We start from the raw sequence: 24404 nt of genomic DNA on the forward strand, positions 1-24404 counted from the left end.
TTTCACACACTTTCCTTGGCTGAACAATGACACAACCTTAATGTACCTTATGCATCTCTCTTATTCATTTAATATGTATTTGTGTGAATTATTTGCTTTCATTCATTCTATTCATTTTAGACATAGTCGTCATCTCAACTATGTTTCATTGTTAATACCAGTTTATAGGTTGTTATCCTTGCTATTATTAGTTTCAATACATTAAAGATAAGCTCTAATTTAATTTAGCCTTTTGTTTATTTTATTTTATTCTTCTTGCATTTATATCTATTCAGTCGGGTCTGTTTCCAACCCTTTTTAAACTACTTTAAACTACTTTGATCTCTAATTTTCACTTGATCGGTTGTGGGCAAAAGACCTGCAACTGACAAATAAAGGCTATCTCTATCTCTCTATCTATTATTATGTTCTTCCTGATATGGGTGAGTGTATAATAGGTGGTGCTGCAGCTGCGGCTGCAGGAACGGGTGGTGGATTAATAAAAGGAGTGTGAGGACTGCACAGTGTCTCGTCTTCTGGTTTTACTAAACTGGCAGTTAAGTTCTGTTTTTCTGACTGTATATCTTTTTTTTCTCTTGTTTTTTTGTTGTTTTTTTTCGTCTCGCCTAACTGCTTCTTCTTTCCAGGCCTGGAAGTATTGTGATTCTTGCGTGCGTTTTCCTTTCGGTTAGCCTTTCGGCTGGTTAGACCTACTGCGCAAAACTTAGACCCTTGCGGCGGGTTAGACCTAAACAGTGTTTTCTCACCCTCAGTCGCCTTTTGCTGGTTGTTCAGGTCGTCTGGCTGGATCCCAGCGTCGTGGACCAGAATAGTTCACCGGCCTGGACCCGAATTAACGTCCCAGGTCTTTCACCTCTACCTGGAGAGGGCTGTCGACAGACTTCAGTGCTGGCTTCCCACAACGTCAGGATACAGCAGTCAGACCTTGGATTTGGAGTCACAGAAACCTGTCTGTTGTTTCCATCGCTAAGCTCGAAGGACCAATTTAAATGACAGGGGATTTCTAAAAATCACCCCGCAGTTCTTCAGCTGAGACACCTGAGTTAGAAAACACAAACACTGCAGTTTTCTTTACTCGCGAGGACGGTCACAGAGCGCTCGTACAGGAGACACTCACGGACTCGCGCTGTATCACCGTCTGCGTTCTTTATTTATACAAGCTTGTGTGTGTGTGTACAAAGATAACAGAGTTATTCTAAGAACTCAGAGCTGAGGTTCCCCTTTTCTAAATCTGTATGTTCTTATAAAAGAGGAAGCTGTTAGTTGTTTATCACACAAGAGTTCATGTCAAAAGTCACGTAGACATTTGCTTAGTGATCAATAAAAGAACACATTTCATGAAGCTGATCACACTATATACAATTTTCTCCTGACATTCAATTAATTAACTTAAATCCTGTTTATTTCATAAATAATTCCACACTCAAATGAATTAACATGTAGGCACTTTTCAAGTTTTAATTCACATTATGGATTACAAATCTATGATTTTTCTACTCTGTATCTCTGTGCAGGTACTGCTGTCTTCTCAGTTTTTCAGTTTCCAAACTGAGACTGTTAAGAGATATATTCTAAAACACTTCTTCAGCTGAGAATCAGAGAGGAGAAACACACAGTTTTCTTGCTAGCAAGGGCAGTCACCAGAGCGCACGCACAAGAGTGAGGCTCAGAGACTCGCACTGAGAGACTGCCCCGGTCTTTATTTATACTTCAGTGGGTGCTTGTTCCTTAAATTGGAATGTGGATGTGTATGTGTGTGTGTGTGTGTGTGTGTGTGTGTGTGTGTGTGTGTGTGTGTGTGACCCCATAAACGACTTCCCTTAACCTGCTGGTCTGGAAAATCCAACAGTTCATCTATATGTAAAAAAGGCACTTAGACTAAAACTGACATAGCTACGTTAATCCTACCGTAAAACAATAAAACAAGGTACGACCTTTCTCATGCTCCTAGGATGTGGGGGTGAATGCCAGAACACCCTGGAATGTACACAAAGTTGTTACAGACCTCCTAGCATGAGACATTCTTTCAATATGCCACCAACTATATACTTCTAAACACAAATGATTACATTGCAGTATTCTACCATATGCAAACTTATATCATTAAAAGATTATACTGACTACTAAGTACAATTTTCTATTGACATTCCCTCCTGTTGTCACGTATAACTTTTAGTGAGATATCAGTATGTAACATCTTGTTGTACATTTTCTGTCACATCGTCATTAATCACACAAAGTCTTCATGTTCCAACAGGTCGGAGTCATTATCATCACTTGTCACGGCTATGTATGCAGCAACAGTGGAAAATATTATGCGGTTATCCAATTTCTCATTAATCACATTCAATGGTAAACTGCATCCTACAGGTGAACAAATGTCAATGATCAAAGTAAAAAATTAACATTTTGAAGATCACTCCAGCTTGGTGGTGCTCCTCCGCAAGACATGTAAATCGCATGTCTCTCTGCAGAGTGGTTTAAGTTCTGCAGGGCGTCATAAATGTCTCTTCCAGTTGTTTCCATCGCTGTCCATAGGACCAGAGTCCAAATGTATGTAGAATAGAAATTCAAACATACCAGTTGAGTTTGTTGTTTGTCAACATGGGTCTCAGTTATTTTGAAAGCTGCAGGCCTCGTCAGCACTCGAGTTTTATGGCCTCTGTCCTGTGGGGGACATTTGACTCCTCCATTGTCCATCCTCTGCAGGAAAACCCTCTGTGGAAAGGGTGCTGGATCCAGTTATCTTACTGCTGTTATGATCCCAGCAGTCTTCAGTGTGCCATCGTATGCACAGTATAGTGACACAGCATTAGGTGATGTTCATAGGAAACTGCTGTCATCACCACCATAGCTTCTGGTTCCTGTGCTTTTCACAGAATCATGATGTCATCCTCGAACTCCCCCTGCGCTGTCGATGAAGCTTGGCATGCTTCCCTCATCCCTCAGGTGCCCATCTGTCGTCCACAATCTCCTCTGTTGGCCTCTGGAAATCCCCCTTGGCACAGCTCTCATTCCAACGCAGCTTCGTGGTCCTTGCTGTGGCTCCAAAGTCTGATCTCATAATGGGCCCCAACCAGCTCGACCTTTGACCTCAACCACTGCCTGGGCTGTCAGCTATGCCTGGAATGGTTCTTGCTTTGTCACGGTTCTGGGTCAGTTTGACCCAGTAATTTTGAGTTGTCATGTTTTGGTGTGTTTTGCATTTTGGATTCTTTTCTTATGATGATTATGAATCTATGTTTCAGTTTAGGGAGTTGTTCGTAGGTTTTGTGTTCTCATGTTTTTGCAGGTTTAGTTCAAGTTCCATGTGTCATTTTCTGTCTGTCTCTCAGTGTCGAGTCTGCGTCTTTGTGTGATGGTTTCTTGTTCCTGTTTTATTGTGAAGGTCTGCGTCTCATGTGAGTGTGTTCAGTTTTACCTCTTGTCTCGTCTCGTTGATTACTCCCAGCTGTGTCCCCCACCTGTGTGTAATCTCCCTGTGTTTCTCTGTGTGCATTTAAGTCGCGTCTTCTGTCTTTGTAGTTGCTGGTCCGTCTGTGTATTCACCATGTTTCATCCGTGTGTTCCCTGCTGTCTACCATCGTCTGCCTCTGCTCGCCCTCCTTCATATTCGTGTTCTGGTTTCTGCACTGTAGTTCAGTTGTTTTCCAGTATAGTTTAGTTTGTCTTCGTTTGCCATTTTCCCTTTGCCGTTTATGCAATAAACCACCTTCACACCTTCACGACTGCCAGCGTTTGGATCCTCCTTCATTTCTTCCACACGGCTCTTCTCACTCGCCGTGACAGTACAGACCAGCCAGATATGGATCCAGCGGCAGTCACCCCACCCACGGAGCTTCGGAATTTAATAACGGACTCAGCTTCAAAAATAATCAACCTGTGGTTAGAGCATGAGGGAGAAACGTTTCTCTACATTCTGGATGCCAGGCTACAACAGCTTATTTCCGATTATCCCTGGCTATTGGACTCACTGCACCCGCTGGTACAAAACTTCATCCTCCACGAACTCCACCTTCACCCCCCTGCCGCTACCGCTCGCTTCCACGGAGGACGTGCCGTCCGAACCGCCGGACGAGGGATTACCCGGCCCGTCGGAGCCGTCTCTGAAAAGAAAGCGACGTTCGCACCGTCGGCGTAGCAGCCCACAGCCGGATGTCGGGACATGTAAGCCACCGGCAGTGGTGAGTGAGAGGGACGCTGTTTCTGCGTTGCCAGAAACAAGGACGATTTATTCTGGGGCCATTTTCTGTGTTTCCACTGAAGATGATAGTGGTTTTTCTATGGCCGCTGCTTCAAAGACTGTTTCTCCTGAGCCCACGCTCTGTGTTAATGACTGTTTCCATTCTGTTTCCAAGCCTGGAATTATGAATTTAGAGAATGGAAATGTTTGGGACCCTTTTTCACCTGCACTGATTCATTCAGGGGAAGTTGTAAACCTCACCGAAACAGTTTTTCCTGATCATGTTCTCCCATCCACACTTTCACCACAGTTTAACGTTGGGTCTGCAATTCAGATAGCAGTTCAGTCAGCAGGCCAGCTGCCCTCAGTTCAGTCAGCAGGCCAGCTGCCCTCAGTTCAGTCAGCAGGCCAGCTGCCCTCAGTTCAGTCAGCAGGCCAGCTGCCCTCAGTTCAGTCAGCAGGCCAGCTGCCCTCAGTTCAGTCAGCAGGCCAGCTGCCCTCAGTTCAGTCAGCAGCCACGCTGCCCTCAGTTCAGTCAGCAGGCCCGCTGCCCTCAGTTCAGTCAGCAGCCACGCTGCCCTCAGTTCCTGAGAGTTCAAGTGAGTTCACCCGTCCGCCTCCGTCCTCTGCTGAGTGTCTTGGGGAACACTTTCAGCCCTTTGAGGACTGCATCCCACTGTTGCTGCCTGAGTCTAGCCACTGTGCTGCTCAGTCCCAGCCAGTGTCCACACTGGCAGAGGTCTGCGTACCGGCTGCTTCAGTGTCTGTTTCCACTGGAGGGCCCGAGGAGCCCGTCCAGTCTCAAGCCACGTTAGCTGGGGGTTCAGGTGAACCCAGCCAGCGTCCTGCCTCGTCGGCTGGAGGGCCTGAGGAGCCCGTCCAGCCTCAAGTGTCGTCAGCTGGAGGGCCCGAGTCGCCCGTCCAGCCTCAAGTGTCGTCAGTTGGAGGGCCCGAGTCGCCTGTCCAGCCTCAAGTGTCATATGTTGGAGGGCCCGAGTCGCCCGTACCCCTGGTCTACAGCCAATCAGGATGCAGAACACAATGCGCTGTACAAAAAAAAAGCATGCAAAATTGCACACAAAAAATCCGCGACACAGCGAGGCCGCGAAAGCTGAACTGCGTTACAGCGAGGGACCACTGTATAGTATAATAGAATCTTTCAGGTTATATTGAAATTGAGTCACATATTTTTGCATGTAGCTCTTGCTTTTTTTAACAGTATTTATTTTTTGTTTACAAAATTCTTGCACGAGTTCTCATAATCAAAAATAAGCAGTCACATAGGTTGTGTAATTTACTGTTTTCTATTATTTTCTAATATTTCAAGATCTGCAGGTGCAGATCATGTGAGGTGAGGTGCAGACCCATGTGCAGACAACACAGGAAACCGTGAACTTGGGAACAAAAAGCAAGCTGTTTATTTTTGGGCTGAACATTACGATACAATATAAAGAAAAACCAGAATGCAAAAATAACCTAAACTGGTAAAACTACTAGGAAACCTTGAAACCATGAAACACAATGAGACAAATGAGCAGAGACTCAGAAGAGGGACAAGAGAAGACTGAAACAATACATACACAAAAGGGTGATAAGGAAAGTGGAAACACATGGGAGCACAGCAGGAACAAATTAAACACAATGAGATAGGGGAAGCAAAACTGAACTCAATGAGATAAGGGACCATCAAAATAAAACAGGATGTGGCCTGCAGACTGAGACCCACACAAGAACACAGACTGGTGAGACAACCACAAGGAGGAGAACGGGTAAGGTGAACACAGACATGGCAAAGGTGTTGAGTGAGAGGGAGGAAGGAAAGAGACATAAACACACATAACACGACAGACACTTACAGGCAACAAAGGGCAAGAGACCAAGATACAAGAGGAACCTAACAGACAAGAAACTAAAGTGGGAATACCAGGGAACTCAGGAACATGAAAAGAACAGACTCAAGACTAACTAGCGGAACCTAAATATCATCATTACATTACAAAACAATCACGAAAACACAGGAAACTCAAAATACTAGGTCCAAGGCCCAGAACCATGACGCTAGTGCTTCGTACCTCAGTATGGTCACATAATCCCCACTGTCATTCATGGTTACATTTAGAATCCACAGAGTCTCCTCGTGCACCAGGATGTGACCAGTCTGACTGTTGATTTCTTAGCTTGACACTGAGTTGTACCACGTGATGTTGTAGTCAATGATGTCTGAGGAGATCAGTGTGCTTCTCAGCATAGCCACATCTCCAGGAACAGAGAAAACCTCAAACTGGAGTTTGTAGTCAGTACAGTTCTCTGCAACATACATGTGAGTGTGGAATAGAGAAAAAAAGTTATTTAACCTTTTAATGCTGATAAATCAAACATTTCAAAGGCAAAGATAATGTTCATCCATCCATTTCTCTGTTCGTATGTCTATTTTCTACCACTAATGTGGGTCTGGTTCACGGGGGCAGCAGTCTTAACAAACCACTATCTCCAACAGTGTCCACATCATTGCTGACACTGCATCAATCCTTCAGCTGATCTCCCGTTCCACTGTCTCCTCATGAACAAGATCCTGAGATATTTAAACTCTTCCAGCTGGGTTGAAATTTGTGCCTGATTCACAGTGAGCAGTCCACCATTTTCTTGCTGAGAACAATGGCCTCAATGTTTGAAGTGCTAATTTTCATTGTAGATGCTTGACACTCGGCCACAAATTTCCCCAGCTAGAGATCACCAAGAGATGAAGCCAACAGAACCACATTACACACACATGACATGGTGGAGGAAAGGTGGAGAGCAAGCTTGACTTTGTGAGTTTGTAAGAAAATCTTTGATCCAGGTGCAAGTGAGAGTAAGTAAGATCAAGTAAGATGAAAATATCTGGAATGATGATGTTGAATGTTGAAATATAAATGGATGAAGAGCATTGGTACATATTTCCCATTCTGTTTTAAAATAATTAGTACTACGTCGTGAGGGATCGTAAGAGTGTCCCCTGTTTGGCTGTTTAAGATGTATGGAAACTGAGGTAGGGTCAAAAGTGGGACAAAGGTCAATTTTAATTTGCCTCATTGGCAGTCTGTCAAACACTTCAAAACACTACATTATTAGTCAGCGTAACAGCTTTTCAATCATTCAGACTGTCCACAGCAGGCTTTTTAAGAACTTGGATAATAGTGGGCAACTTAAGACAGAATAGGATGTTGGCTTTTGCTAAATTAAAGATAAATGTAAAGACAGACGTTCGTTGATTGGAGCACACCTTCAGGACTTTCCCAGGTATTCCATCAGGGCTAGCAGCCGTCCACTGTTTACTGACCTGAGCAACTGGAGTGCTTTATATCCCTGCACAGACAGGGCCGTAGTGTGTGCATCAGGTGTGGGTGTTGTTGCTGTGCTCAGGACAGGTGTGTTCTTGTCAAATTGGGCAAAGAGTCAATTGTACTCCTTCTCTCCAGTGAGGCATCTGTGTTGGAATGCAAAGCATTCTTGGAGTTGGGCAAGAGTTCAGGCCATGTCTTATTACTCTTGAATATGGGCCTTGTTTTCAGCCTGAGGGGGTGTAGGCTGGGACAAGGAGCATGGAAAGGTGGCCTGATTTCAGTGAAATCACCACGATCACCTTAAATATACATAGTAATAAAGTTGTTTCCTCTCCCTGGAAAATACACAAAGTTACTCCATTTAAGGCCAGTCTTCCTGTGTAGTGTGAGGAGGTACCATGACCACAACTGTACATGTGGACTATGATTGCACAGGGTGGTTCGTGGGATGTCATTATTTTCTTATAACTTTGCAAGTATGTCCGTGCTATCACCAGAAACAACGCCAAGCTGCAGGATGCAAAAAAAATTAACTCCACAGTAATATGCATGAATCTGCCTGTCAGATTTAATTATTATTTAACTGAAGCTGCTGGAACGTCATTCCATGTCATCCACTTTAACTCCTCAGTAATTTGGTCCAATATTGACTTTTCCACAAAAGTCTATTGAATTGCACTTGTTGTGGCTCTTCACCTAGGATCAGTTTTCTTTTTTCTAATCATGGATTAGAAAAAACATCACTCATCAAAATACTTTGAATTTTTAGTGTACAGTTAACTTTTCCTTTTAGTGGTCGTACTTTTCCAGCATTTGACCAGCAGCTCCATAGGGTAGCTCAGATATAAATACTCTTAGGATTTCGTGATTGACTCTTAGTATTTTTCCAAAATGATTTATCACCAGTAATACAACTGAACCATCACATGTAATATGATATTTTTTTTATAATGCTAAGGGACTATTTCCCTTGAGGTCGGAGCTCTGCTTGCATAAACATGTAAAAATTACACACACACACACAATGCTTTGTGTGTGTGTGTGTGTGTTTGTGCAACATTGGCATTTGTTTACTCAGATCCAAGGCAGGCCAAACCTCTGTGTTACAACCTACATACAAAAGACACACATTCACAATATATAGGTACACAAGTCTGTTTTATTTCAAAGTGTTTCAAACATTACAGCGTTTGTGTGTGTGTGTGTGTGTGTGTGTGTGTGTGTGTGTGTGTGTGTGTGTGTGTGTGTGTGTATTGTGTAAAATAGTGTTACTCACCCTCTTCAGATCCTCTACATATTCCACACAGCCCGAAGAAAAACACAAAGCTTACCAGGACTAGACTTAAGTCCATGACTGAAAAACACACATATAAACAAAACATCAACAGCATCAACAACAGGCCTCCAGTAACGCTGTGAGGAACCTTGGAGTCATTTTTGACCAGGACATGTCCTTCAACGCACATATTAAACAAATATGTAAGACTGCTTTCTTCCATTTGTGCAACATCTCTAAAATTAGAAATATCCTGTCTCAGAGTGACGCTGAAAAACTAGTTCATGCATTTATTACTTCCAGGCTGGACTACTGTAATTCATTATTATCAGGATGTCCAAAAAACTCACTGAAAAGCCTTCAGCTAATCCAAAATGCTGCAGCAAGAGTACTGACAGGGACTAGAAGGAGAGAGCATATTTCTCCTGTTTTGGCTTCCCTTCATTGGCTTCCTGTTAAGTCCAGAATTGAATTCAAAATCCTGCTCCTCACATACAAGGTCTTAAATAATCAGGCCCCATCTTATCTTAATGACCTTGTAGTACCATATCACCCTATTAGAGCACTTCGCTCTCGCTCTGCAGGCCTACTTGTTGTTCCTAGAGTATTTAAAAGTAGAATGGGAGGCAGAGCCTTCAGTTTTCAGGCCCCTCTTCTGTGGAACCAGCTTCCAGTTTGGATTCGGGAGACAGAAACTATCTCTACTTTTAAGATTAGGCTTAAAACTTTCCTTTTTGCTAAAGCATATAGTTAGGGCTGGACCAGGTGACCCTGAATCCTCCCTTAGTTATGCTGCAATAGACGTAGGCTGCCGGGGGATTCCCATGATGCATTGAGTTTTTCCTTTCCAGTCACCTTTCTCACTCACTATGTATTAATAGACCTCTCTGCATTGAATCATATCTGTTATTAACCTCTGTCTCTCTTCCACAGCATGTCTTTTATCCTGTCTTCCTTCTCTCACCCCAACCGGTCGCAGCAGATGGCCGCCCCTCCCTGAGCCTGGTTCTGCCGGAGGTTTCTTCCTGTTAAAAGGGAGTTTTTCCTTCCCACTGTCGCCAAAGTGCTTGCTCATAGGGGGTCATATGATTGTTGGGTTTTTCTCTGTATCTATGAAGCGCCTTGAGGCGACTTTTGTTGTGATTTGGCGCTATATAAATAAAATTGAATTGAATTGAATTGAACATTTACAACACAGCATTCATGCTAGAAAGCATATAAACATCATAAAATAGCAGTCAGGCAACAACTGGAAATTTTATGCAGTGAAAGCAACAACTTACCAGAGCCTTTAAAACCCATCAATGATCAGCAGAAATGAACGACCTAACTTTACTCTGCCTCAGATTTTTCCTCTGCTTGCTTCTCCCTTTCTCTTTCTCTCATGATCTAGCTTCCTTCCTCCTCATTCCTCATGAGTGACTTGTGTTGTTGCGTTTGAGGAGTTGTTTATATAAACCTCAAATGCTACATAACGCTCTTTGAGTGGAAACAGAACTTCGCAATTTTAGGCGATACTGGAAGAAGGAAACTGTCTTGTAAAGAAAAGTAGACTGAAACTAACAATGCAAAGTTTCCTCAACTGCACTGCAGCTCAGAGAGAAAGTTTCAAGTGTAAACTGAAAAATACAAAGTCTCCAACCAAACGATTATCATGGTAAATGGACTGATTCTTATATAGCGCTTTTCTACACTGTATACAACATGCCTCATTCACCCATTCATAGAAGCACTTCTAAACTCAAGTGCAAACTAATAAACATTCACACTCCAATGAACGCATCGGAGAGCAACTTGGGGTTATTATCTTGCCTAAGAATATTTGGCATGCAGACTGGGGAAGCCAAGGATCAAACCACAAACCTTCCAATTAGTAGGGGATCGGCTCTACCACCTGAGCCACAGCCACCCCTAACCTTACAGCACCTGGTATTCCCAGGCGGTCTCTCATTCAAGTACTAACCAAGCCCAACCCTGCTTAGCTTGCGAGATCAGACGAGATCGGGCGTGCTCAGGGTGGTATGGCTGTAAGCCAATTAACACTTTTCCACTGCAGTCCGTCACTGCCTGACTCTGCCAGCGTTGGAGAAAAAAAAACTGCTTTACTTATTATTTTAACCTTCATCTTGGCAACTGGGGTGAGCACAGACCGCTGAAGTATTGTCAGTCAGTTTGTTCCCAATGATGTCACATTATTGCTTACCATTTCTACTTTGATTAGTGCTTTAAAAATCCAAATGTTTTGGGGTCCAAGGGGACCCCAATCAAAAGCACCCAATCCAATGTGTGCAGTTTTAATAAGTTTTAAGTTTAATAAATGGAACTCTTTGTAAATATTTGTTTCTCCTATCACATGCAAGCATGCCTGAAGACTAGCACGAGGCAAAACTGTGTGCTGTAACTGCCTGCAGTCCTACTGTTGTCTAAGGCTGTGCTGCCCCATAGGCAATTATTTGAGAATGTTTTTTGTGTTTAATACATCTTGATAATTGTGTTTTTTAAAGTCTAGAAGAACTGGATCGTTTCCCTTAGTTTTACTTAAAAGTAACTTTATTTGTCTGGGTAAGCCTGTGATGACATCACTTCCTGTCCAAAAAATTTCGGCCCTGTCTCACTATAGCTGTGTCCCAATTCAGGGACACAGCAATGACTGTATAAAAGACTTTTATACAGTCATTGGTAGCGACACGTACAAATCGGGTCTACGCGATCCATACCGCGCATGTGCAGATGTTTTCCAGTGATCTGGAAGCTGTTAGGCTTACTTACAGTAGCAGCACTTTCTGCACCTGCATAAACTCCAGGACACATTTACTAACAGTGTTTGTTGCTGTGTGTGCTGCAGCTGCAGCTTTGAATTTTTTTTGAGAGTTAATATTTTGGCTATGGTATCTTGTTATGAAATGTTGTGTGTCAAAGCTAAGTTCGACTGGGAAACTCAAAGCTCAATAACCTGTATCAACAACAATTCACTGCAGCCTGTGTAATATTTGATGCATCATAATTTATTCCAGTCTATCTTGCAAATACATGTTTGCAATGTCATGCACAAACACACACAACTATTAGATCCTTAAGATCAAACCTGTGTCATTCTTTTGGTCCACTGCAGTGTAGTAGTGCGACCATGGCTCAGGGGGTTGGGAAGCGCATCTGTAACCGGAAGGTCGCCGGTTTGATCCCCGGGCTCTCTGTCCTGGTCGTTGTGTCCTTGGGCAAGACACTTCACCTACTGGTGTTGGCCAGAGGGGCCGATGGCGTGATATGGCAGCCTTGCTTCTGTCAGTCTGCCCCAGGGCAGCTGTGGCTACAACTGTAGCTTGCCTCCACCAGTGAGTGAATGAATAGTGGCATTGTAAAGCGCTTTGGGTGCCTTGAAAAGCGCTATATAAATCCAATCCATTATTATTATTATTATTATAGTAAAAAAAAAAAAAAAAAAAAAAAAAAACCTCCCCCCAAAAAAAGAAGTGAAGTGGCCCCAAATGGCCAGGATAGAGATCAGAGGGTTAATGCGTAAAATGTATAAAAATATTATTGATTACAGGATAATACATTAATGTTAATATCAACAATAAGCTTTTTACTCTGAAGTTACAAGTATAAACAATGCTGTTACATTTACACTTAAATTCTTTACTATAAGTTTGGAAACAAGTGAACAACATTTTATAATAAGTTTAACTGGAATTCTGTACACTGAAAAACAAACAACACATAAAACACACAAACAAACAGCCAGTGCCTTCATCTGTCCATTAAATGTCAAACATCGCATTGACCCATAGTCTCTGCTTGTCAGCACATGCTTTTAAAAAGAGCTCCATGTCCTCTGCAAACTGAAAAACAAAGAGGAAGAAGTCCCTCTACACAAAAACACTGCAGATGACAGGCCATCTATTGACCTGTTTGAATGCCTCCTCATCATGTGAGCCTTGAAGTTTTTTTTAAGAAGACTAAGACCACAGTGAGGGCATTTCATTTTCATGGACTTTCCACAAGCCACAGTTTCATTTGGCACAGAGGGTAGAGCACATGAATGTTCTACCGAAGATTCTGAAAATGGTTTAGATGCTGGAGACAAGACATCGAGAGGGAGATGGGGCTCCACGGAGAGTTCAGAGGGAGGGAGACAAGGCTCCACGGAGAGTTCAGTGGGGAGCAGTCCTAAACGCTCACATGACAATAATTGACTTGCCATATCTCCACGCTGTATGACTGTCATGTTACAGACAGGGCAGTGAAAGTGCACCGGCATATCATTTTGTCTGTAAGAGAGAAAAAATAAAAATAAAACAACAACAACATGTAATTTAAATGTAGTTATATAGAATGCAATCAGTTTATCTAACAATCAGATTGTACATATTAACAAAAATATCCAAGCCATCCTCAATAATGAAAGCAAAATGGTGTGGATCATAAGAGCGGTCAGGAAATGTGGTGAACAAGAAAAAAATATTTAATGAAAACACTTTTTTCTCTTGCTGACGAATGAACTGAACTGTACAATGTGAAAAGCAACTTTTAAGTCAACAAAGAGACTGCAGAGGTGCTGAAAAGAAGTGCATATTTATAACTTTAACTATGAGGTATATTTAATACCAACATACCTTTGAAGGCAAAGCATTTTTAATGTGTCCATTTATATGCTCCTCAATCTTTGCCCTGACAGTAGGGCTGAAAGTGGGGCACAGAGGGCAGTGAAACAGCCAACACGTGGTGCATTTCTGCAATTCTGGCTTGGAGGCAGAATTCCAAATTGATATTTGCATCTAAAACAGATAGAAAAACAGATAAACATCATATACACATTTAAGTTCAGGTTTTAAAAACATAATTTACAAGACACTTATTTGTGACATACGTATAGATTGACATATAACAGACAATTTAACAAAGGCAAACTAAAATCTGGGCAATAAAAAAGCAGAATAGAATGGAATAGAGAATATTAGTATTTATACATATATAAAACTCTGTGAGGAAGGAGAGACATGAACAAAGTGCAATATGCAATAAATGGAACAATGCGCATTGATGTTACAGATTGTGAAAAGTAGTGAAGTGAATTTGTTCATAACAAGCAAAAATCAAATACGTTTGAAACTGACCGCTAAATGCTAATCAGAGGTGTCAAAAGTGCACACATTCCTTACTAAAGTTTAGATACCTCGGGGGTCTGACCGTTGTTGTAACGCTAACAAAGTGTAAGCAAACTAGATTATTCCTAGAATTATATAATTATTAACGGCAAATTTAGACATGAAAGACTCTGTCCCAACCTTTACGATCCAGTGGTGTGTCCAGCGGGGTGGCCTGGGGGGGCACAGGCCAACCCCGGTGCCACCCCGACGCTAAAACAATAAAATTCAATGAAATATCAAATGTATGATTATGTTTTCACAGTGAAAAAATGGAATGGTCCCTCATTCAGAGAAAATATTACGCGTTTGGTATTGAGCTGAGAAGAGAGGCAGTTTGTCCCGTACTTTAGCTATAATGAAAAAAAGACACAAAGCTGGAGTTATTCTGTGTCTTTGCTGCACAGCTGCCTCTTCTTCTCTCATTCTCTTCCCTCCCTCTCCTGTTCCTACTTCAATCATGAAACTGATCAATGATCAGCTGATCGCTTTTCTCTCTTGTTTATTTATCGCCCACTTTGCACCAGAAAGAGGAAACCGGCGGATGTCGTGCTAAACAACAGCAGCACATTTAAGCTTGATCAGCTGTTGTTAGAATTTATTTAATATTAATTTCTAGTATCAGCTGATGTTTGCTGGAGCCACAGCTGTAAACCTGCTGGTCATGATATCAGTTTGGTTATCTGGTGAGAGGGAAACATGCAGATGAAACCAGGAGATGTCCTTACTGAATCATCAGAGCTGAACAGGTGATGGAGAAATAGGTTTACCTTTTAGGTGACATGAATGAGTTGAAGGGAAGTTATGAACTGTTTCTGAGAGACAAATAACACCAGGATCCTTTTCTGTGTAGCTCAGCGGTCTCCAACCTTTTTTGCGCCATGGACCGGTTTATGCCCGACAATATTTTCACGGACCGGCCTTTAAGGTGTCGCGGATAAATACAACAAAATAAAACTAGTACCGGTACCGAAAAAAAGAAGATTTATTCATAACACACGTGAAAAGACCCAGGAAAACCGAGTTAACGATCAAAACGATAACAAAATAACGCTGAAAACCGATAAAAACCCTGAAAACCATACATTTCACACCTGAGCCTCTACTCTCGGGGCCCGGTACCAAACGACTCACGGACCGGTACCGGTCCGAGGCCCGGGGGTTGGGGACCGCTGGTGTAGCTGACAGCTGGTAACTGTGCAGGGGCGGGTCTAGGAAAGTTTTGCCAGGGGGGCTGGTAGGGCATTAACAGGGAGAGGGGGGCACAAAGAAATACTTTCTTATTCTCATTTAAAATGTCTCGCTTTTATTAAATAATTATCTGAATCTTGCGAACAAAGTTTTTATCTGACGTAAAATGTATAGAAATCATACATATACCAACAAGACACTGTACATCACTGTCACAACAGCGTTTGTTTTCATTCAAAGGCTTTATGGCTTTAATACCTGGTGGGCCGGTCTCTAGTCAAAATGTCCCAGTCCAGCCCTGCAGGTTAATACTGGCAGTGTCACCATGCCAGCTGACTGTATTTAATCATCAGCCAGTGTTGTTCTTTATACATTAATATTACCAAAGTTTACCATAAGGCAGCAGAGAAAGTATTTACTTGCTTTCAGGTTTTATTCAAATGTTAGTCTTTTCAGTTGTTTCCCCACTTTTTTCCTGTTTCAAAATCAAACAACAGTTTGTAAGAAGATTATCTTCTTTTTTTAATAGGCAGATTAAGTTTTGCATTGGCATTGGCTAATTTGCCAATTGTATGTTAAAAATGTTCTTATTTTAATATTCAAAAATGTTTTTGCCCAAAACATATGTGCACTACATGTCAGTAAAAATACTATGCAAATATTGATGTCCTTGAATGCTGAATAAACACTGACAAAGCACTGATTGTATCTCTTGTACTTTATCAACACAGTATCTAAAAACTTTGCACCGTAGTGGTTAAAATCTCATTCTAATAAGAGTTTAAAGCGCATTCGGTTATTAGGTTTATAGGGTTATTGAATTATGGTTAACGGTTGGTAGAATTTTTTTTTAACATTATCTGCCAATTACATCTGCCACCCTTCTCCAAATCTGTGCCCCTACCTGGCCCCCCCAACAAAAATTTTCTAGACACGCCACTGTTACGATCCACTTGCAAGGTTTCCACAGTCGATGATCCATGCAGGAACGTATTTCTGCCTGCTGTGGAGGTCACATGTTTCCGGTTACTGTGGAGGTCCCAATATGGCGCTCCCCAGTGGCTGCAGCCAGACCCTTCTCAAAAAATCACGGTTTTAGTAACACAGTAACGCAGCGTGCTTACGGGAAAGTAACAGTAATCTAATTACTCTTTTTGCAATAGTAATCCCTTACTTTACTCGTTACTTGAAAAAGTAATCGGATTACAGTAACGCGTTACTGCCCATCTCTGTTCACGAGTGACGGGAGAAGGGAACAGGAGACAGAGGGATTGGTGCTGTGGCTGCAGCGATGCAGACTCTGTATCGGTCAGTAGAGAGCTGCTCCTTCACATCGAAAGGAGTCAGCTGAGGTGGTTCAGGCATCTGACAAGGATGCCTCCTGGGCGTCTCCTGGGTGAGTCGTTCCGGACATGTCCCACCGAGAGGAGGCCTCGGGGCAGACCTGGGACATGCTGGAGAAATTAAATCACTCGGCTTGTCTGGGAACACCGCGGTGTTCCCCTGGACAAGCTGGAGGAGGTGGCTGGGGAGAGGGAGGTCTGGGCTTCTCTGCTGGCCCTGGATAAGAAGAAGATGGATGGATGGCACTTGCAAATCTTGCATCTTAAAATCTCGATGAAATGGTGCAAGTTTCTGTTTCACCCCTTCAAAAGGTACACAGGTAGGTATTTTGAGGCATGGCAGTGGATGGAGATGATAAACAAAAATGTGTAACGTACTTGACATAGGTCAAGTCAGTTTTTCCATTTAAATGTGTAGATATGAAAGTTTGCAAATTAAGCTCTTCAACAGAACACGATGCTTCCCTGAGAACATTTATTGCACTTTTTAACACATACACAGTATAAACACATCAGTAACAGTGGTAAACAAGCAGTTTGCTACTGCAATGTTTTCACCTGTGCCAACTTTGATGATGTTCCAAGTATTACACAAAGAGGATAACTGGACAGAAACAGCACTTCAGCATTTAAGAAATAAGTTTAGTCCTGAGAAAAGTGAAACCAAAATTAAGGAAGATGTTTTTGATGGACCTGAAATCTGGGACCTGATGCTTGACACTGAGCGCAAAAGGAAATTGAAGCCAACTGAATCAGAATAAACACATTATTACAGTGTTGGTGGGAAATAGTTAAAATTCCACTCATCGTCTTGATATATCATTATCCAAATGTGTAAAAACATCAGTGATGTCAGTGTGTATCTCAAACATCTGGCGTGTTGTCTTAAATTGGATTTCATGTCTTGATTCGGTGTAAAAGAACTAGGTAACACAACGGCGCATCTTTTACATGCTTCTAACCTTACAAAAAAACGTTCATCTTTGAGTGTCAGAGAGGTATTTGTTTAATTCATTCCAGTGAATCCCCCCAGAAAACTATAACATCAATAACAAACATAAAGTTATTCATTTGCTGATTAGCAGCCTTTAGCAGTGAATTTTATGGACAACCCTAAGAAAGACGTGGTGCTGCTCCTGGATATCACACGGAAGTAATGCATAAAAAATAATCTGATGTAAAAGGTAAAGTTTAAAAGGAGGTCTCCGATGAGGGAGCGTGCATAGCGTCAGAGCTAGAAGGTGCTGCTCTGCCGGGCCAGAAAGTAATCCCTGTTCTTTTTCTTTCTAGGTTTGAAGAGGACGTAGAGAAACACAGAGACCACTGTGAGGAATGAGATCACAGCCCCTGTAGCCACAACTACCCATGTAAAGGTGGAGTCTGTAGACAGAGATGCAAAGGTATATTAGTGTCTTTACATATCAAGGTTTGGTTGTCCTGTCTTTGGTTTGTTGAGGTGGTCTCAACAAACCAAAGACAAAAAATATAACTTAACACTGTGTGTGTCGTCAATTTTGCGAGAGTTCGCAGCCTGATGTGAAGAACAGCTCACCTTCTAGTCGAAGCTGTGCAACAACTTCTCGTCTTCCTCCTTTGTTCTGAGTGACACATTTTAACTCTGACTTCTCGTCTTCTTCTGTTATTGGTTCGACAATTAGCCTCAACTCAATCTGGCAGCCTTTGGACACCCTGGTAACCCTGGAAACATCGAGACAAGCAGCCGTCTGTTTTTAATGCTGTGAACGAGGCGTGTCTCTAATGATTACACATAAAGAGTAGTCATTAGAGTCAGAGCTGTTAGCAACACCTGGTAGTAGATTATTTCAATACTGGTGGATCAAATATCCATAACAACCTCTCAGAAATGTGTTATTTAACTTGTCTGAGAGGAAGTGGCAAGACACCATCACAGTTTTTTAAAGACCAGATCCTGTAGGAGCGCAAAAGGTTATGTTGGAAATAGGCACGATCGCAAAGTGGGTTTGGAAGAGCAGGATGACCCTGGAGCACAGGGCTTATCTTTAGCATGCACATACACATGTTTGTCTGCTGGCCTTTCATTTGAATTTTCTTTTGCAATTTTTCTCATAATGGTTCCATCCATTTATTCTCTAACCTGCAGTCAAAATCGAAGAAGCTATTATCATTCCAAAGTAGCATCAGTTGAACTCGTAATGAACTTACATTTAAGTTAGATAAGGTTTACGTGTAATTTTAGAACCAGTGCAGACAAAATCAAAAATTACCTCCTTCCCCCCTGCAGAGCACGCTTGTCAAGGTACGATGACTCCACTGTCTGGCTGTTTACCAACCATGTGACCTCAGTAGAATCTGCTGTTTGACATTCGGTGAGCACCTGACAGAACAGTTTCAGTCCTGAACCTAAAGAAAGTCAGAGGCAAGTCTAGATGAGACATGTAATATATATTTACAGTCTGTTTGGTTGTATGTTTATTTAAGAATGAGGTTGTATTGTTATTATTTATTTTAGGACTAAAGAGTTTTATCACTCACCATGTGGACTTTCAAAAACGGTTCCATTTAGTGGTGAAACAATCACAGGTGGCTGAACTATTGGAGCTAAAACATAAACAAGGGATTTCTTCATGAACAGTCCCTCTGGGGAATTTGAATTAATCAACTTTAAAAAAAAAATAAAATATTTCTATCTATCTATATATTAAAAAACTCACTGTTGACAGTGCTGGTGCTGATTAACCCAGGGTCAGAGGTCACAGAGATGTTAGGCACAGTGGATTTGGTTGTGATCTCAGGATCAGGGCCTGGAAGACACATCCAAACAAACAGCTCCTTAAATAATAACAACAGTGGACTATTTGGCACAGTAATAATCATTAATGTGTTTGATGGAGTTATCTGTGCGGCCCATGCTATTTCCCTAGTGGGCCAGTGGAAGGCAGTGCACCACAACGCTCTAGTTGTAAAGAAGTAAATTGATGATCTTTATGTAAAGTACTTGACCGTTGCACATTGTCATAAAATTAAAGTGATTTGCTTATTTAAGTATTAATTAAATGAATTTTTTAAAGATTTTTTTTCTCATTTGCTCTGCATGTTTACTTAAAAAGAAGCGTAAGTGTGATCTGTCCTCTAGCCTGACAGTTGTATTATACTTAATAATCTAAAACTATAAATGCAGTAATAGCCATGTAATAGATAAAAACTATTATTTAACCCACATTTCTCAGCACATGCATGACTTTGCAGATCACAAACCTTGCACATGGAGAAGATAGACTCTGCTGACTTTGTACTGCTGGTTGTTAATGCGCACCCTGAGCTTGCAGGTGTAGATGCCTGCATGGGTTCGCTTCACAGCTGGGATCATTAGTTTGCCTCTGTGCTGTTGGAAGGACCCTGCTCTGCCTGCTGGAGGAGCAGTGGTGTTGGAGTCCTGCAAGAAGGCAGCATGTGGTTAAATGACTCATCACTACCAGCCTTAGCCGATTACCTCAAAGGAGCGTAAAAAAATATCACTTTCAACCGCATCAGGCAGAAAGTTCCTTGCCAAGCGCCGACAGGTTCGTTCACTCACCTTGTACCACTCGATCATGCTGTCCGTCTTGTTGAAGTTACGCAGAGATGGACACTCTAATGTCAGCGTCTCTCCCACTGCTGCTGTCACTTTATGCGTCAGCTTTTTCATGTCTACTAAAGTGGGCTCGTACACGTGCAGCTTGATACTTCCAGTTACGCAGTAGGTCTCATTTCTGGAAACAAAAGTGTTACAAGTGACCAAGTTTTCTCCAGTTTGAAAGTTTCAATCCGGAGAAGAAAGTATAAAAAGAAACATACTTTCTGCTAGTTTCTGATATGTTGCTTTGTAGCCACCCTGTTTGTAAATTGGAGGGAGGGCGGTTTTCCATCTAATCTCTAACAAAACAGCAAGTAGTTTAAAAAAAATTGTAAAAATTGAAATGTGAAAAATAATACTTTTATTTTAGGTAATCATTGCATGTTTAAGTGTTGGACATAAAAACTAAACAATGTTGTCATTTGTTCCTATCAGATTACTTATCAGCTTTTGCTAGTTTTACCAGCATCGCCTGTGGAATGAACGGTCTTGTTACTTGGAGAGATCATTTCTCTTGACTCTGGTTAACTACCTGTATGTGCAGGTGTATTCCCCTGAGTCTGAAGCCAGAGCTGGGAGGAGCCAGAGCTGGTTATCCTGCTGCTGAACACGCCCTTCACCCTGATAGTTTGTGCCCTCCATCTCATTGTCCTTGGTGATGGAGTACTCAGCGGTTGGGGGGGCAATGTTGCGTTTTTCAAGAACATGGCTGAATATCGGGAAAGAGAGGATTACTGCTTCACCCTCCACTCTGAATGTCGCCACCTCTGGATCGACCACGTAGCAGCCATCTGCAACAAAAGCATCACTCAAAATGAGTAACTGTGTAAAGATGTGCATTTTCTCAGAACAGCAAAGTTTATTGACTTGGGATGCACTGATTAGAAGAATACTTTGATGACCCCAGTATCTTCTATTAAAATTCTATGTATGTATTTGTTTATTGTTACCAAGGTAACCAAGAAATCTTAATTCTGAAAGTGGCTGACTTTTTTTTTAGATTGTTTTCAGCTCTATCTGACTAATTTTTAACATTTAACATTTCAATTTTAGTGCAACAGACCACTGGACACTAACATCAGTAAGTGCCATCCTATTTGCTGATATGAGCAAACTTCAGTAACCGTCAACATTAGTAACTTATAGTACATATTAGGGCCATGTAGTGATTAGAAACGACACGTGCAAAAAAATCTAGCAGTGCAACTCATAAAGTGTGATTCTCACAAGGCAGTCACACTGTCACATGAGCATTAAGTATTAGCAAAAACCTCTTTCAGTCCCTCCAACACACCACCTACAGTGCTCAACATTTATTAGACCTCCACCCGGTGAAAGGTTGATCTTGCTTAACCATTACAGTAACACTTTTGATGTTTCTGCAATGGTTAAGCAACCAGTATGATCAAGCTCTGAGATCCAAATTCTATTTTTTAATGTTAGAATATAATTATCAGATTTTTTTTTCTTTACAGTTTTACAAAAAAGCACATTATAATTTTTTGATGAAGATGCCGTACCTAATAATTTGCCAAATATATAGCTATAATATTTAGTTTTAAAGAACTTTTTGACAGCCTTCTTTGTGTTTTCTCGTTCTAATAATTTTGGTAACGGCTGTACCTGTAGGCCTTGAAAGATCGCTCCCCAGCATCTACATGTAAACATATGTAGAGTGGGTGATGATCATGGAGTCTGCTGTAATAAGATATCTGTCTAAAAAGCAAGATCACCCCGCTATAATACTGTAATGATCACAATGCATTCTCTCTGTGACGTATACTACTGCCTCTTACAGTATGCAGTGTGTGTAGTGTAGCTGCTGCAAGCTCACCTTTCGTTGGCAAAGGAGGTAATGGAGGTCTTCCATAAACGCTGCTGATGATCACCACAGCACATGTTAATGGGAAAAAGACCATGATGGCAGTCTGCAGGGAGACAGACGTCTGAAATAAAACATCCACCAGCAAAACTTGTAGTGATGTCTAAACAAGTTGGTTCAGTTGCTTCCAGCTTTCCAGCTTAAATGTTTTTTCCAGTAAAACATTAAAGAAAAGGCTTAAGAGAAAAAATAACCCACAGAGAGGATAAAAAAAGGGCATTAAAGGCCAGAAAAATAACAGAGGAAAAACCTCAAATGTTATCCGGACAAGAGCCTTTAAAAACTGGGCTGCTGAGGTATAAGTGTCCTCGCCTCATAAAGCTTGAACCAAATCGGCTTTTATGCAAACTCTTTTCACATCGTAGAGGTTGTGACATCAGCAGATCGTCATCAAAAATGTCGGCAATCCACTTCATCTCGCCCCCACATCCTAGAGTCAAATATAGGGAGTTTACCAATGGCACCACATGGGATGACTCATATTAAACCTTTTAAAGTCACTCACATCATAGGTCAGTAAAATGAATAACAGTAGTAACTGGACTAAAGATGTACTATTAAAATATGTTTTTGATGTTCGAATGAACAGAATGGCTTAGTGATAAATTGGGGTTTAGCTTCTATTTTTTTATTCCAATACTGAAGACCTAAACTAGTAGTGAGGACAGGTGTAACCTATAGCGATTTTTATTAAGATCAGGGCAACAATTTGGTAATATATTGCATATTCAGTCAACAATAAATATACATTTAGCAGGGGTGGGGAACTCCAGGCCTCAAGGGCCGGTGTCTTGCAGCTTTTAGATCTAATCCTGGGTCAACACACCTGAATCAAAGGATTAGTTCATTACCGGGCTTCTGGAGAGGTAATTTAAATCAGCTGTGTTGGATCAAGGATATATCTAAAACCTGCAGGACACCGGCCCTCGAGGCCTGGAGTTCGACACCTGTGATTTAAAGACGCATAAAAGTGCTACATAATAACATTAGTGTAAGGTCTACTTGTATTTAATTTTTTCTAAATATAGTCTGTTTACTGTATCCTATTTGTACACATATAGTAGTATATAGCATACTTTGAAAGTTTTCTGTATCGTATTTAAATGCATTTTGTTAGGTAAGATTTCCATAGTTTGGTTTCCGTGGAAACAAGTGGATTTTCGCTTCTGTTTTCTCCTCCGATTGCAAGGATCAGCTGAGAGAAGTGAACATTTTCTCGCTCTCTCTTACACACAGACAGACACGAGTGCCACACACATGCGCGTGTGATAAATCTTTTCCACGCTGAAATCTTCCATGTGTCATTAAAAGGAAGGCCCATAAAGTGTGGGAGTGCCGGTGTTGTAAATGAATATGCATACACAAGTCACAATGCACTGACACATTTTCCAGGATTGAGAGTTTCGATTAAAGCCGAGAACAATTTTATAACTCATTTATTATGACCGTTTTTTTCACTGCTACTGCCAAACCCATATTAAGCTTACAATGCTATCTGTAGTTTCCTTCAGTTTAAGTATAATATTATAAATACTGCATGTGCTCTTATGATAAGCTCAATATTTCATAATTAAATGAACCTTTTGTATTCACACAGTCTACGACGAAACTAGAGAATTTGACCTCCACTTCAAAAATATATCTCAAATTATTAACGCAATGATGGTGACTTAATTCGACATTAAGTTGCGGATGCCTTTGCATTTATCGTGAAAATCACTTATTTAAGAAAAAAAAGTATACACATCCTCGTTGTTGTGAGAACTGTCGGTCTGAGAAACATTTACATTTTTTTCCTACAGTGCACCCATACAAATATTTTATTTTAGTAGTTTTGGATAAACTCTAAAGTCTCGATCTGTTGTAAACTAAGTAGATTTAAACATTTGTGAAACAAATGAAATATTTAAAGTAACCATGCTGTGACAGTAAAACCCTGCATGGGAATGTAAATGCTTGCAAATATGACGAAACAGAATAAAATATGGAATTTTTAGTACTTATTAGTACATAACAAGCGTATTATTGTTAAAAAGTTATATATAATAGTTAGGCAGTTTTGTTATATAAGCAACCATATGTGTGTACATATAAATACGGCGCACGCGTGTACTTAACCTTACTTTCCTATGATTACATACACAGCAATGCAGTATACTCACGGTGTAAAGGTGAGCGTGGCGGTGGTCCTGGCAGTGTGACACTGGTGACAGGTAGATGTGGTGACAGGATGGACTGAAGCAGCAAATGATCTGTTTCCTATTGGCTCAGGGGAAACCTGCAGTCTCTTTTCAATGTTCCCACCCCTCTGAGGTGGAAATTTCTCAGGTTTCCCAATGTAATGCAGTGTGATGTACAGCTCACCACTCAAGTCTGGTGACTCCAAACACACAGTATATACACAAACCCACTCAGATGCACTGTGGGAAAAGACCTATAATGATTTCCAAACAGTTTCCTGAGTCTA

At 41.3% G+C, this 24404-nt stretch overlaps 1 protein-coding gene and 1 pseudogene across 1 annotated transcript; both read right to left on the reverse strand.

Annotated features, from left to right (window-relative positions):
- Positions 1-10696: 10696 nt before the first annotated feature.
- On the reverse strand, positions 10697-10815 carry LOC146371173 (5S ribosomal RNA; annotated as a pseudogene).
- Positions 10816-16930: 6115 nt separating this feature from the next.
- On the reverse strand, positions 16931-22233 carry LOC146371174 (interleukin-1 receptor type 2-like). Its single transcript, XM_084908153.1, has 9 exons — positions 21890-22233; positions 20588-20846; positions 20017-20191; positions 19698-19875; positions 19154-19243; positions 18975-19040; positions 18707-18842; positions 18013-18158; positions 16931-17840 (listed from the first exon to the last, which is right to left on the reverse strand). The coding sequence occupies exons 1-9, from the start codon at positions 21972-21974 to the stop codon at positions 17695-17697; spliced, it is 1281 nt and encodes a 426-aa protein (XP_084764279.1). The 5' UTR covers positions 21975-22233; the 3' UTR covers positions 16931-17694.
- Between the last annotated feature and the right edge of the window lie 2171 nt (positions 22234-24404).

The sequence above is a fragment of the Perissodus microlepis genome, chromosome 16, assembly GCF_051167445.1.
Source record: "Perissodus microlepis isolate ML-2025 ecotype Zambia chromosome 16, ASM5116744v1, whole genome shotgun sequence".
Taxonomy (NCBI): Eukaryota; Metazoa; Chordata; class Actinopteri; order Cichliformes; family Cichlidae; genus Perissodus; species Perissodus microlepis.

Bases quoted from the DNA above. Each gene is read 5' to 3' on its own strand.
- LOC146371174 (XM_084908153.1), bottom strand. From the start codon at position 21,974: ATGGTCTTTTTCCCATTAACATGTGCTGTGGTGATCATCAGCAGCGTT. The intron at 20,847-21,889 runs GTGAGCTTGCAG...CTTTTGTTGCAG, and splicing joins ACCTCCTTTGCCAACGAAAG to ATGGCTGCTACGTGGTCGAT. The intron at 18,843-18,974 runs GTGAGTGATAAA...GACTTTCTTTAG, and splicing joins CGTTTTTGAAAGTCCACATG to GTTCAGGACTGAAACTGTTC.